This window comes from Sciurus carolinensis, chromosome 3 (assembly GCF_902686445.1).
Source record: "Sciurus carolinensis chromosome 3, mSciCar1.2, whole genome shotgun sequence".
NCBI lineage: Eukaryota > Metazoa > Chordata > Mammalia > Rodentia > Sciuridae > Sciurus > Sciurus carolinensis.
Window position 1 is genome coordinate 921,634 of NC_062215.1, and position 15,444 is coordinate 937,077.

At 56.9% G+C, this 15,444-nt stretch overlaps 1 protein-coding gene across 5 annotated transcripts in view; it reads left to right on the forward strand.

The window, feature by feature from the left end:
* The window catches only part of Ccdc57 (coiled-coil domain containing 57), an 88,601-nt gene that overhangs the window by 55,334 nt on the left and 17,823 nt on the right, over window positions 1–15,444 (forward strand). For all 5 annotated transcript variants that reach the window (XM_047546596.1, XM_047546599.1, XM_047546597.1 and 2 more), the window contains exons 17-18: window positions 4,156–4,296; window positions 4,724–4,934. In XM_047546596.1, the coding sequence (XP_047402552.1) occupies window positions 4,156–4,296; window positions 4,724–4,934 (352 nt within the window). The remainder of the gene's footprint in view (window positions 1–4,155; window positions 4,297–4,723; window positions 4,935–15,444) is intronic.

The following is a 15,444-nucleotide window of genomic DNA, read 5'->3' on the forward strand; positions in this document are numbered from 1 at the left end:
TTGTCATTTACTTTTTAATTTCCTTTTTTAAAAAGTCTTCAGATAAGCCGGCCACTGTGGTGCATGCCTGTAATCCCAGTGACTTTGGCAGCTGAGGCAAGAGAATCAAAAGTTCAAGACCAGGCTGGGGTCATGACTGTGTGGTAGAGCGCTCGCGTAGCATGCATGAGGCCCTGGGTTTGATCCTCAGCATCACATAAAAATAAAATAAAGGTATTGTGTCATGTACAACTAAAACAAAATATTTTTTTTTAAAAAAGAAGTTCAAGACCAGCCTGGGCCACTCAGCAAAACCCTGTCTCAAAACTGAAAAGTAGAAAAGACTGGGGTGTAGCTCAGTGTAAAGCACCCTGGGTTCAGTTCCCAGTTAGAACCTAAACCCTTAGATAACCTGAAGACTTTTAATCTGATGAATTCACAGGCTAATGTTGTACGTAACTGTTTTTCAACTTGGAAGGTCTGTTTCTATTTGGTTGAGGCAGCAGGCACTGTTGCTTCCAGGCATTTATTTCATTAGCGATCCTCCTGCCCTGTAAGCAGTTACCCTCCTTTTTGTCTTTTTGCAGAACCGTGGACTGAGCGCAGGTGCTCCACTGCTGAGTCACATCCTCAGTCCTTCATTATTTTCTATTCTGAGATAGGCTCTTGCTGAGTGGCCCAGGCTGGCCTTGAACTTGGGATCCTCCTGCCTCAGCCTCCCAAGCCACTGGGATTGCAGGTGTGGCCACCGCGCCCGGCTCATTTTTCGTCTTCCTTAGGCAATGCCAAATGACAGTCTGGAGCTGCTGTGCCAGCTTACACCCCCGTGTAGCACAGGGGACCCTTCAGTGTGTTACATACAGGTCATCTTGAAGGTCAACAGAATAACATCTGTATTTCCTGCTATTTAAAATATTATTATTTAAATACTAAATGTTTTAAAGAATTGATAGACTGTTTCTCAGCGCTGTTTCAGACTTACAGAGAAACTGCCCTGGCCCTCCTTTTCCTGGTGGGCTTGCTTTGGCCTGGGTGCCTGTCTGAGCCCAGGAGCATGGTGTCTTTTTTTTTTTTTTTTGGTACCAGGGATTGAGCTCAGGGACACTCCAACACTAAGCCCCCTCCCCAGCCCTATTTTGTGTTTTATTTAGAGACAGGGTCTCACTGAGTTGCTTAGTGCCTCACCATTGCTGAGGCTGGCTTTGAACTTGTGATCCTCCTGCCTCAGCCTCCCAGCTGCTGGAATCACAGGCGTGGCCACGGCACCTGGCTGGAGTGGTATCTTCTGTGGGTTTGGGCAAGTGTGTGGTGACAGTGCTGCCTCTGCAGTGTCCTCCCTCCTCCCTTCCCTGGCCGTGCTAGCCCTCCCATCTCCCTGCTGTTGCCTTCCCACCAGGGTAGCTGGAGCCGCACAGCCTGCAGCCTTTTCACAGGGCTTCTGCGGCTCAGGTGTCTGGACGTCTGTCCGTGGTGACGCTCCTTGCCTTTTAGTGTTGAATAATATTCCATTTGATGGACGCAACACAGCCTGTTCGTCTTTTTTTCAGTGTATTTTTAGTTGTGGATGGACACAATACCTTTATCTTATTTATTTTTATGTGGTGCTGAGTCTCGAACCCAGTGCCGCACATGTGTCAGACAAGGGCTCTACCACTGAGCCATGACCCCAGCAGCCTGTTCATCGTGAAGATCTTTTCAAAGTTACATTACGTCTGGCCACTTCTGCTGAGTTCATTTGGTGAGGAGGTCTGTGGCAGTCTCTGGTTCCTTTGGGGGCCTGACGCCGTGGTGGGGCGGTGCCTCCTCATCTCCTGCCTGCCACTCTTCCTCTTGCCCTGCAGTCCTGACCCAGACCCTCAGTTCATCACCAAGGGGGCGACTGGTGTCCACACCTTCCACAGGTTAGAGACAGTGTGCCTCTCATCGAGTTATTGCGCAGAGTGGGGCAGGTACCATCTATATCAAACCATACAGAGTTGCCATTTCTATTGTTTAAAATGGTCGATGAGCCAACCATGGGGTGCACACCTGCAATTCCAGCCACTCAGGAGCCTGAGGCGGGAGGGTCACGAGTTCAAAGCCAACCTCAGCCAGCTAGTGAGACCTTGTCTCAAAAGAAAAGGTCTAGGGGTCAGCTCAGTGGTAGAGCCCCTGGGTTCAATTCCCAGCACCACGTGTCGGTGACTAGGTGTGGCTCGGTGGTAGAGCCCCTGTGTAGCTTGGATGAAGCCACAGGAAAGGCCTAGTAGCAGTTACATCATCCGCCCTAACTCAGGCCTCGCCTGGCTTCTAGGCCTTCCTTCTGGCAGGGCTCTTACCAGGGTGGTGGAATTCTGCCCTGCCTCGCGGCCTCCGGGGTCCTTCCCCTCTGGAGTTGCAGCTGTGGCTTTGGGGCCTGCAGGGCAGCGCTGCTTGCTCAGACCTCAGGTGGAGGCTGTGCAGCTGGGTCGCCGTGAGCGTGGCCCATGCGCTCCTGCCCCGGGCAGCCTTCTCCCGCCTCGGTGTGCACTGAGACAGGACCAGCAGTTTCCACCTCGATGGCTGATGAGACAGTCCACACGGCACCTCGGAGTTGTGTGTGTGTGTTAAACTGCTCAAAACCAGGTCCTGGGGATGTAGCTCAGTGGACAGCACTTGCCTACCACATGTGAGGCCCTGCGTTCTATCCCCAGCATTGCTAAATGATCACACTGCTAACAGTAAGCTTCTTTAAAGAATATCCTTGAGGCTGCGCATGGTGGCCACACCCGTGATCCCAGCAACTCAGGAGCAGAGGCAAGAGGATCATGAGTTCCAGCCCAGCCCGGGCAGCTTAGTGAGACCCTGTCTTAAAATAAAAATAAAAAGGACTGGGTGTGCAGCTCAGTTTTAGAGCACCCCTGGGTTCAATCCTAATTTCTGCAGAAGAGAGAGAAAGACCAAAAAAAAAAAAAAAAATCAGAATTTTATACAGTCTTGATACAGATCCATGATCCTTGTTTGCTGGACGTGCTGTAAATATATTCTCCCAGAGCATATTTGCCTTTTCAATTTATTTAAAGTAAGAGAGCTCGGTAGAGACGGACAAGTTTTTCTGCCCTGAGGTGACGTCCCCTGAGTTTGCCCCAGCCAGGAGGAAGCAAGGGCTCTGGCCTGGGTATCTGAGAGCTTGTTGGTGGCCCGCAGAGCCTGCAGGGGATGGGGGTGGGGAAACTGGAGGGCAGAGACAGGGGCTCTGGAATATGAGAGGAGGACATCCAGGCTGCAGCCCAGGCAGCTGGAGAGCAGGAGGGGACCTGTGGGCAGTCCATCCAAGGTGTTCCTTCTGCATCTGTGGTCAGCGTCCAGCCCAAGGCCACACACGCGACACAGTCCAGGGGCAACCTGAGTTTCAGTAAAGGGCAGGGATCTGGACTGAGGGATGGTGCAGGCTCACCCAGGAAGCTTGCCCCTGGGAAGAAACAGGGGGGTCAGCACGAAAGAAAGCCCTTGGCCATTGGGACCCAGGGAGTTATGAATTAGTGATAGGTGAATAGACGTGGCCAACGAGGCCACAGAGCTCCTGCGCTTCTGTGCACTGGTGTCCTGCCACTGTGCCTGGGAGAGAGTGGGGGTCCAGGTCCCTGCGGCTGGTCACTGCCCTCAGCTCCATGCGGCTACCTCTGCTTGCGAGGCTTCCTCCTGAGTGCGAGGAACCTGCTTTCCAGGTTCTCGGGTATTTCCCATCATGCTTCCTGGGCTGCTCTTCCTGACTCTCCTCTGCCTGCTTTTCTGCAGCCTCCCCCAGCAGCAGGGTGTAATCAAGCCCTCAGACAGGAGTGGGCAAAGCGGCCTGGTTGGCAACCTGCCCAAGAGGTCCTGGGGCTGCTTTTGTCCATTGCCAAGGCCAGCACCTTTGGGGGGTCCCACTCCACCCCAGGCCAAGGCCAGTGCCTGCTGGCTGCCTTGCCCTTGCAGAAGAGGCTTCTGCTTGGTGTCCAGGGCACAGCACTTGCCATCCCTTCCCCAGAAGATAGGTGGGCACAGAACTGGATTGAGCAGCCCTCTGCCTCGTGACGTGGAGCAAGCACACCCCACTCTCTGAACCTGTCACCACGTGGAGAGAGCCCCGCGTACCAGAGCTCTGGGGATGGGTGTCGGCAGTGCCATTGAAGAGCTTGTGGGCATGATCTGAACCCTCTTTATCCTTTGCCACAGTGGGACCCTCAGCACACCAAGGAAGAACATCATTCTGAATGTGCAGGGAACGGCCAGCCCTGCTTGGCACACCCAGTGGGCAGAAGCCATGTCCGGCGAGCCTGGAGGGCAGGCGCAGCAGGGCCCACTCAGGAGCAGCAGGTGGGGGTGAACAGGCAGAGGGTACCCCACACACTGGGCCCACCTGCACCTCTGCAGGGCTGTGGGGACCCACCCTCGGGCCCTTGCTGTGAGCAAGTGCTACTGGGATCCCAGGCGCCTCATTCAGAGTGGAGCCTGTGGCCGGGAGGGCATGGGAGCTGGTGGGAGGACACAGGCACCCGGAGTGGCCTGCGGCCTCCCACTGTGCTGGAGGGCCACCTTCTCCCTTCTGGAGGATTGCTTTTACCTGCGAGTGCTCAGCAGCCTGGCGTCAGTACTGCCAGTGCTGGTGTAGCAGAGCACTCTCCTCCCTCCTGCACATCGTCCTCGTCCCCAGCTGCCTCTCCCGTCTCAGAGCCATGGCTGAGGGGATCAGGACAGAGGAAGAGGGCGTTCAAGACAACTCTGTCTTTCCCAACTTCTACAGAAGCAACTCGAAACCCCCTGGGTGACTTGCAGACCACCTCAGAAAGAAAACGGGCCCAGGAGGCCTCTGCAGGCTGCAGTCCCTGAGGAAAAGGGCCGTCACACCCACGAGTCGTCCTCACTGGCCAGCAACTCCCTCCAGGACACCTGGCGGTTACTAGACCTGGGATCCAGCCCTTCAGGCCACCCCTCCCAGGACGACTCAGCTCCAGGTAGGAGAGAGACGCCTGCCCCGCTGCTGCCCTGCAGGGCGGGCTGTGGCTCGGGACAGCGTGGCCTCCACTCCCTGAGGCCGACGTGGAGTGGGCACTGCCTTCCTCATGTCTGAACCTCCTGAGCTCTGGTTGAGTGATCCACAGACGCCACAGGCCCTCACCCCTGCCCTGCAGCCCATTTCCCACATCATGCTGTGCAGGACCCTGTAGGACAGGAGCCACCACCAGCACAGCCTCCCTCGGGTGCTCGGTATCGCTCAGTCTCCTGCCGAGGAGGTCACAGAGACCATGGCCTTGTGAGCCATGGCCTCCCAGCCCGGGGTTCCTGCCTGTCCCTCTACTCCTGGACACTCCACGGGCTACAGCTCTGGAGCACACTTCTGGGCATTATGAAGTTTTCAGGAAAATCTATTTGAAGGGTTCGCTTTTGGGGACTGTAGGAGACAGCTCGTAGCAGGAAGGGTGGAGGGAGGAAGATCCTGTTCAGAGCAGCAGGAGGGAGCTGGACGCCCCCTTCTGGTATCACAGCTGAGCACATGGCGCCCACCTGTCAGCCCAGTCACTTGGGAGGCTGAGGCAAGAGAATGGCAAGTTCCAGGGCAGCCTCAGCAATTTAGCGAGACCTTGTTTCAGAATAAAAAATAAAAAGGGCTTGGGATATGGCTCAGGTAGAATGCTTCTGGGTTCCATCCCCAGGCCAAGGGGGAAAAGGGCATTGCTGGGGGTGTACCTCAGTGTGGAGCCCCTGCCCAGCACGCTCAGCCCTGGATTTCACAAGCAAAAGGTACTGTGTCTCTGATCGGCGGGTGGCGTCAGATTGTCCTCCACCCACGCATGCCAGGCCACACTGCCAGTGTCCAGGCTGGCTTCCTGCACACTGTCACCTGCTTTTGACCTTTTTTTTTTTTTTTTTTTTTTTTTGGTACTAGGGATTGAACCCAGGGGCACTCTATCCCTGAGCCATATCCCCAGTCCTTTTTATTCTTTTTTAGTGTGGGATAGGGTCTTGCTAAGGTGCCCAAGCTGGCCTTGAACTTGGGATCCTCCTACCTCAGCTTCCTGAGTCCCAGGAGTGGCCACCATGCCCAGCTTTTCATTCTTCTTGTGGTGCTTTTTCTTATGCACATATTTTTCACTTCTGTGTAGCTGATGTCCTTGTTTTTTATACTTTGGGCTTTTGGTACCCACGTAGGCCACTCCGGCCTCATTGTCCCATGTTTTCAGAAAAGCTCTTTGTTGCCTTAGTGTGACTCCATGGCCCACTGTCACATACTGTGGTGTGTGTTGTGAGGTGGGCTTCTTTTACCCCGAGGGCTGCTGAGGTGTGCTGGTGGCAGGGGCTGTTCCCGATTGGCGAGGCCCTTCCCTGGCACGCTGTTCCTGGACCCCTGCCCTGGTCCCGCCTGCTTGCAGGCAGTGCAGTGGTGTTGCAAGGGCCTGTCCGGGTCTTCCCTTTGCACTGCTCCCTGGGAGTCTTCCTGGCTGTTCCTGTTCATGCTCCGTGCGGCCTTCAGGCTCGTTTCTGAGGATTCATTAAATTTAGGCTCTTCAGTTTAAAGATCTCGACTGGCTTTATTTCCAGTCCTGGAAGGGGGCCGTGCTTTTTCAATAAAATAGAGTGTCCACAGGCTGAGTAAGGGTGGGCTTCACAGAAAGAGAAGGATTGGGGACAGCAGGACAGAAGATCCAAAATGACTGGCTTCGAGGCTGCGGCCCTGCACGGAGGAGCTTCGGGCTCTGGGGCACTCCTGTGGACGAGTCAGCGAGGGAGCGCCAGGCGCTTCACATCGGGCCGTGTGGGTGTGGCTGTTCCCTCCCACGCTGGGTCCTGGAAGGTGGGGTCGGCAGCTGAGCTCCAGGCTGGAGGGGAGAGCGTGGCCTGGTCCACTGGGCCCAGTGGCCTGCAGCAGAATTGCTGCCTGCTACCTGCAGAGGCAGCACCTCCCTGGTGCTCCCGGTCACCACGTCCGGCTATGTCCTTCTGCCCCTGACCCAGGATGCGGCCCTGCTCCTGCTCCAGCCCTCTGCCCCCTCCCCAGCACATGTTCCTGGGGTGCCGTATCTGCAGAACTCGCATCTGCCACCCTGGGAGTTCTTGGGTGAACTTGTTTGGTTTGCGCCTTTCTTTGGAGACAGGGTGGCTGAGTTGCCCAGGCTGGCCTTGATCTTGGGATCTTCCTGCCTTGAGCTCTGGAGTTGCCGGGTGACAGGTCCGGCCACTGTGCCAGCTCTGCACTTAGTCTTCTGCTTGCCGCTCTCTTGCTGGGGAGTGACTCACAGAGGGACAGGAGAAATGTAGCTTTGCAGGGGCTTCTTTAAGTCAGAAGCGTGTCTGACACACGTGGCCAAGGACTTGTGCTGCCCACCCTCGTGGCCCCGCCAGGGCCGCACAGAGGCTGCCTTGTCATTCCCTGTGGCGCTATTTTGAACTCACGTTTGCTTTTCCACTTAGATGGAATTGTTTCCCTGGGGCTGGGGACTGAACCCAGAGGTGCTCTACCACTGAGCTGCACCACTAGCCCTTTTTATTTTTATTTTGTAACAGGGCCTCACTAAGTTGCTTGGGCTCCGACTTGTGATCCTCCTGCCTCAGCCCCTAGGTCTCTGGGATCACAGGTGTAAATAAATATATAAAGTAAATATGATCAAGTTCTTTGTTATTTATCCTTTTTTACTTTCTGAATCTTTCATGATAACCTCTTGGATAGGTTTTTTCTTCTTCCTGTCAAATGTCAACAGAAATTGATGGGAAACCTTTTGAGGCCTCAGTCGCCTGACATCTAAGTGCACGTAGGTAGAAGTCCACTCTGGTCTTCAGCTTCTGGTACTGTCAGCCCGAGTGCTCAGACGGGTGGTTCCACTGAATGCAGCTCCCACGGGAGTGGGATGCCAGGAGCCAGGGGCCCACCTGAGCAGAGGACTAAAGCTGGCTGCAACCGCCTCCTCTGTCAAACTGGGCAAACTTGAAATTTGGTGTCCCAGAGTTCGGACAGCAGGTGAGGAACGCCAGGGCCCAGCAGGGTGGGAGCCCGATGTGACTCCCTCCCCGTAAGGCTGGAGCTCCAGAGCACTGCAGCCCCAGCTACAAAGGCCACCCAGAAACGGCCCCACTGCCAGCCCTCAGAGCCCCAGCTTCCCGGCCCTGTCCAGGGCTGCGAGGACACTTGAACTGCTGCCCCCTGGGCACTGACTAGAGGAGACTATCCTCAACATTGTCACCCAAGTCCGTCCTTGCACAGATTCACACCAGCTGGGGCCCCACAGGTTAGAGCAACTGTGAACTAGGCGAGAGCTAATGCAAGTCGTCTCCACAGCCAGAGCCCCAAGGGACCCCCTGCACCACAGGAGTGAGGCAGCAGGCTGAGAGGCTGGGAGCAACACCGTTGACTGTGTGACCCAGCAGCCGGGAGGCCACGGCAGGAGGAGCGCACGCTCAGGCCAGACCCTGCCTCAAAGCGTGCAGAGGGCCCAGCTCAGTGTGCACCCGCCCAGTGTGTGCCAGGCCCTGGTCCAAAGCCTTACACCACAAAAAAATGAATTATTTGCTTAAAGAAAGAAAATAGCAGCAAGAAAGTATATCCAGAAACAAGGAGCCATGAGGAAAGCCCAGGCGGGCTGGAGGAAGAACCCAGTAGGCCTGCACAGTGCGGTTCAGTGGTAGAGCAGTGCTCAGTGTGCCTCCAGGACCAAAAGCAAAGGAAGCGGGGCAGCGGGAAGGGGACAGTTGAAGACACGGGGCCGAGGATATCCTAGAGATGTCAGTTAATCCAGGAAGCCTAACAAGTCCCAAACAGAACAGAACTCTTAAAAAGAAATCCAGGCCAGATGCGGTGATGCACACCTGTAATGCCAGCTACCTAGGAGGCTAAGGCAGGAGGATCACAAGTTTGAGGCCATCCCAGGCAACTGAGCCAGACCCTGCCTCAATAAATAAATAAAAAGGGCTGGGTTTTAGCTCAGGGGTAGATTGCTTGCCTAGCATGCCTGAGGTCATGGGTTCAGTCCCCAACACCAAAAAATAAAACTCACAGCCGGATAAGGTATAACAAAGCTCAGGCCACCAAAGGTGAGATGATGGTTCCAAAAGCTGTCTGAGAGAACGTGGCAGTGAGGCTGAACTCGTCAGCACAGAAAAGGGAGACCATGCAGTGAGACCACCACCTGCTGAGAGCCAGTGGTGTCCACTGAGCGGCTTCCAGAGGGGCAAGCCACAGCCACTGTGGCTGAGTCCTCTCAGAGCGGTCGGCAGACTTCTGTGGAGGCCAGAGAGAGGCTTGGACTTGGCGGCCGCCCGGTCTCCTCTGCCATTGCTAGTCTCTGCATCACGGCACAGCAGCGACTCAGGCAGAATGCAAAGGCACAGGCACAGCTGGGACCTATAAACTTGACTCAGCCGGCGTGCTGGCACCCACCTGTAACCCCAGGGACTCGGGAAGCCACGGCAGAAGGAGCCCAACTTAGAGTCCAGCTTGAGCAGCTTAGGGAGACCCTGTCTCAAAAGCAGGACTGGGGGTGTAGCTGAGAGGTCGTGTACCCCTGGGTTCAACTCCCAGTCCCCAAAACAATGAACCACGCATGTGTTGCATGTTTGATGTGGTATGGGTATATTTTATAATAAAAACTTCAGAGCCAGGGAGTGGTCAACTGTGGAATGCTGCAGGGAGATCAGTAAGGTCAGGATAAAGTGAGACCCCTGGCTTCTCAAGGTGAAGGACACTGGTGGGCTAAGGGTGATCTCAGTGAGCTTGTCTCTCCAGCATCCCTGGCTGAGTGACTTGAGCAGACAGTGGGGGGACAGTGTGCTCAGGAAACTTTGCTTGAAAAAACAGCAGCAGGAGACAGTACTTGAGGGAGCCCTGAGCAGAGGAGGAAGCTGGAGGAAGTGGGAATCCCATCGTATGCAGCTGGCATAGATTGGGCAGCAGAGGAGGGGCCAGCATCCTACGGGCAATAGTCAGTCTCTGGTGCAGAAGCAGGTGGCAGACTCCTGGGTCAGAGATGCAGGATGTGTTGCAGGAGCCCTGCAGGCAAGGCCACGTCACGAGCCCTGGGAGCCTCAGGAGGAGCACACAGGAACCTGTGTCTCACTGGCTTTCACGTGTGTGTACATGTGCACCCAGTGCAGGCACTGAGCCCAGGTGCTCTGCCACTGAGTGACAGCCCGGCCCTTATTTTTTTTTTTTAATTTTTGAGATATCTTCCTAAATGGCTCAGGCTGGCCTCACACGTCTGACCCTCCTGCCCTGGCCTCCTGAGTTGCTGGGGGCCAGGTGTGCCACCTGCCTGGCACTTCTTCAGTAGTCCCTGTCCTTAGACGTGGCTGCCACGTCAACTGTCCACATCTGTGTGACATGTGAGTGCACTGCTCACAAGACTCCAGGCGTGAGGGCAGCGGGGGAGACCCGGTGTCGGGGCGCAGCGGGGGAGACCCGGTGTCGGGGGCACAGCGGGGGAGACCCGGTGTCAGGGCGCAGCGGGGGAGACCCGGTGTCGGGGCGCAGCGGGGGAGACCCGGTGTCGGGGGCACAGCGGGGGAGACCCGGTGTCGGGGCGCAGCGGGGGAGACCCGGTGTCGGGGCACAGCGGGGGAGACCCGGTGTCGGGGGCACAGCGGGGGAGACCCGGTGTCGGGGGCACAGCGGGGGAGACCCGGTGTCGGGGGCACAGCGGGGGAGACCCGGTGTGGGGGACGCAGCGGGGGAGAACCGGTGTCGGGGGCCGCAGGGGAGGAGACCCGGTGTCGGCGGCCGCAGCCGGGGAGACCCGGTGTCGGCGGCCGCAGGGGAGGAGACCCGGTGTTGGGGGCACAGCCGGGGAGACCTGGTGTCGGGGGCCGCAGGGGAGGAGACCCGGTGTCGGGGCACAGGGGAGGAGACCCGGTGTTGGGGGCGCAGCGGGGGAGACCCGGTGTTGGGGGCGCAGGGGAGGAGACCCGGTGTTGGGGCACAGCGGGGGAGACCCGGTGTTGGGGGCGCAGGGGAGGAGACCCGGTGTTGGGGCCGCAGCGGGGGAGACCCGGTGTTGGGGGCGCAGGGGAGGAGACCCGGTGTCGGGGGCCGCAGCGGGGGAGACCCTTTGTCGGGGCGCAGGGGAGGAGACCCGGTGTCGGGGGCGCAGCGGGGGAGACCCGGTGTTGGGGGCGCAGGGGAGGAGACCCGGTGTCGGGGCGCAGGGGAGGAGACCCGGTGTCGGGGCGCAGGGGAGGAGACCCGGTGTCGGGGCGCAGGGGAGGAGACCCGGTGTCGGGGGCGCAGGGGGGGGGACCCGGTGTCAGGGGCGCAGGGGAGGGGACCCAGTGTTAGGGCACAGGGGAGGAGACCCGGTGTCGGGGGCGCAGGGGAGGAGACCCGGTGTCGGGGCGCAAGGGAGGAGACCCGGTGTTGGGGGCACAGCGGGGGAGACCCGGCGTCAGGGGCCACAGGGGAGGAGACCCGGTGTTGGGGCGCAGCGGGGAGACCCGGTGTCGGGGGCACAGCGGGGGAGACCCGGTGTCGGGGGCGCAGGGGAGGAGACCCCGTGTCGGGCCGCAGAGTGCTCAGTGGTGTGTGGCAGGCATTGATGAAGAAGGCCGCGCCCAGCCAGGGTTCTCAGGCTGCCTGCTGGACAGCTTCGCTCCTCCTGCCACTGAGTTGGAACCAAAACCACTGTCGGGGCCTGCTCACGCGCTTTCTCTGCAAGCCTGTCCCAGCCTGTCTGATGCAGGGAGGGCCGCACAGCCTCCTGAGGTCGGGATCCAGCACCCGGATGCAGCTGCCCTGGGGGACAACCCGTGGGTCGCCACTGCCCCCTCTGCCCTCCAGGACCGCCTCTGGCCAGGCATCTTCTTTCAGCTTCCTTCCTGCACAGCCCCCATGGGTCTCTGCATGGCAACCAGAGGTGGAGGCTGCTGGCCCAGCACCTGACCAACCTCCCTCGCCTGCCTGGGGCACTGCCTCCCCAGCACCTGCCTTCCTCCGGGGAGCTCCCCCTGGCCTGTCCAGCAGTCCGCCCCACCCCACTTTCTTCTTCTTAGCCCTAGCCCCCAGGCCTCCTTGTTTTTTAGTTTTTCTTAGTTACCTTGTTTCCTTCTGTCTGCTTCAAGAATGTCCCTGTGGGTGGGGACCTCTGACAGGCTTTGTCCTAAATCCCTGACCTCTCTGCCAGAAGCAGTCAATCTGTGTAGAGATAAGGTGAGAATGGGAATCTGCATCCTGGGGGATCTAAACAGACTCAAGAAAAGTGTGCATCTGATTAGAGATACTACTAAGCATTGTTTTAAAAATGTGAGCTTGAAAAGGAGGCATGTCTCAGATAAAGTATCAAATACGAGAAACTGAAAACACCAACCTTGATTCTAATCAAAATATAGACAGAATTTCTCTGGGAGCCGAGCAGGTGGATTTTCAAGTTCTGCAGCAATAAAATGCATGAAAAGAAGTAATCAACAAGCTCCAGATACCTCACACACCATCACAAGATGCGAGTGCCAGGCGCATACTGTGGCCCCAGCCTGGGGCTCAGGGCCAACCTAGTGAGGCCCCGGCTCCAGATAAAAAATAAAAGGGCTGGGGAGGTAGCTCTCCTAGGTTAGATCCCCAGCACCAACAAAAAAAAATGTAATGCTGACACAAGCACACCGATGAAAAGGTCGGGAAGAACGGAGCCCCACCCGCGCCTGGTGGAGCCTGTCAGGTAAGACGTTCTCCAAGAGCCTGGGAGAGAACGATTCAGCAACCTCTCACTCAGCCACAGGCCCAGCTGACGGCTCAGCCCAGCCGCAAAGATGCACAGAGTCTGGGGAGTCTGGAGGTGCGCCTTGGGCGTGAGGAAGGATGCGCCAGTTTCTAAGACGCTCGTTGCAGATGAAGAGCAAGCGGGGCCGGAGGAGCTCAGCATCAGCGCCCTTGCTGGCCTGCGGCAGGCCAGGGCTCACCGGAGGGGTGTTCTTCTGCATCACAGGAAGGCCAGCCAGAGGCACCTGAGGACCAGAGTCCTCCACCCCTTGTGGGGTGCAGCTCAGGACCCAGGAGTGGGAAATGAGCACCCCGAGAGTCTGTCGCAGTGCGGCAGACAGCAGGACCTTGGGAGCAAGGGGCTCCATTCCACGCCGCAGCTGGTGGCCCTCTCCTCCCCATTCGGGTGCTGCACCAGCCTGGCTGGAGGCACCTCTTGGCACTGGGCGGGTCTCCCACGCCTGGGCCTCTCCTCTCAGCTGCTGGGGGGTGGGTAGGCTTTCTGCTTTTGTTCCCCGGGCTTTTCCTCACTGGCACACTTGGGTGAGGGGGTGCTGCCCGTCCATAAGCAGGGTGGCTCATTTGGTAGGGCGCATGTGGATTGTCATCTTTAGCTTTTTTTTTTTCCTTCATGGGACTGGGGAGGAAACCCAGGACCTTCCGCATGGAAACGCACCACCACCCACCACATCCCAGCCCTTGTTTTTAGCGCCAGGCAGGTGCGAGGCGAGCACCCTGTGGATGTGCCGTGGCACCCTGGGAAGCCCCTAGAAGGGATGTGGCTCAGAGACTGCCAGACGGTCTGCTGCCGGCTCTGCCGGCTCCCCTCACTCCTCCACTGGCAGATTTCACAAATGGTTTTGGATTTTGTTTTGTTTTTTTTCCAATGCTGATATTTCAGCAATGGTTTTGATTCACAGTTCTTAAGTTTCAAAAGCGGCTGGCCCCTGTCCCTAGCCATTCCAGGTCTGGCTCTGTGCATCACAGGGACCAGGAAGGCTGAGCACACTGGGTGGTCGGTGCTCTGCAAAGGCAGCTCTCCCCAGGGGACGGAAGCCTGCCCAGGAGGGCTGCAGGCGCCCACTACTCCCAGAGCCCTGCAGGTGGGGAACTCCCAAGGGCACTGAGTGACCTCCCAGGCTCCCAGGCCCCACCCGCAGGCCGCTGCCTGCCCTTCCAGCAGAAGGGTGGAGGAGAGGGTGTAGCCCGAGGGCAAAGGTCTCCCTGGGAAATGTGGCTCCTGGCGAGCGGCAGGCAGGAGGGCCAGGGCCTCTCCCCCCAGGCACCCCACGCTCTGACCCAGTGCTGCCCAGTGGCCTGGGTCAGAGGTGGAGGCTTCCACTCTCCAGCCCACCCTCCAGCAGAGGCCAGGCTGGGAAGAAATGCTGATGTCGGTTTTGTTTTTGTTTTTTTCTTTAAAGTTTTGTTCTTTTGAAAATTACATTAACTGAGCAGCAGGGGCACATGCCTGCTATCCCAGTGTTTAGAGAGGCTGAAGCAAAAGAATCGAAAATTCAAGACCAGCCTTGGCAATTTAGTGAGACCCTGTCTTGTCTCAAACATAAAAAGCGCTGGGGTGTAGCTAAGTGGTGGAGCACCCCAGGTCCAGTCTCCAGTACAAAAGAAAGAGGAGAAAAGCATTAGCTTTTCCCTGAACAAAATTCTTCAAAACGGTTGCACAAGCTGGGTGTGGAAAACAGGCCTAAAATCCCAGCAATTTGGGAAGAAGACACAGGAGGACAGCAGGCTTCAAGGCCAGCCCTCTCTGGGGATGTGGCTCAGTGGTGGAGCACCCTGGGGTCAGGCTCAGTACTGAGAGAAAGCGAGAGGAGTAAAGACAGACTGCCGTCCAGGAGAGCAGTGTGTGACTGTGAACTCACCCAGGGCGTGGTGCCGTGCCGGCCTGGTCCTCCCACTTGTGTGCTGACCAGAGGACTCCCTCGGCTCAGAGCCAGCAAGGCCCTCCCCAGCCGTCCTCACTGCCCTGCCCCTCAGCATCACCTCCACCTCTTCTCTGCCCCACAGCTGAAGGCGAGAGGGCCAGTCATGCTGTGACCTCCAGAGCTGTGTGCACAGCTGACCGCAGCCGAAGACATGCAAGAGCCAGCGTGGTGGTCAGGGTCCTGCTGGGGTGGGCAAGCCTGTCTGCCAGTGCCATGCTGACTCGGCATCTTTCCTCTTTGCCGCTGGGGCTGAACCAGGCCTTGCACGTGCCAGGCCAGAGCTCTGCCACTGAGCAGAACCTCAGTCCTTTTAATTTTCTATTTTCTTTTTCAGTTTATTTTTATTGTAAACAAATGGGATGCATGTTGTTTCTTGTTGTACATGGAGTAACAGCATACCATTTGTGTAATCATAAATTTACATAGGTAATGATGTTTGATTCATTCTGTTATATTTTCCTTCCCCACCACCCCTCCCACCCCTCTTTTCCCTCTATTCAGTCCCTCCTTCCTCCATTCTTGCCCCCCTCCCACCCCCCATTATGTGTCATCATCCGCTTATCAGTGAGATCATTTGCCTTTTGGATTTTTGAGATTGGCTTATCTCACTTAGCATGATATTCTCCATTTTCATCCATTTGCCTGCAAATGCCATAATTTTATTATTCTTTATAGCTGAGTAATATTCCATTATATATATACATCACAGTTTCTCTGTCCATTCATCAATTGAAGGACATCTAGGTTGGTTCCACATTCTGACTATTGTGAATTGAGCAGCTATGAACATTGTTGTGGCAGTATCTCTGTAGTATGCTGATTTTAAGTCCTTTGGGTATAGGCCGAGGAGTG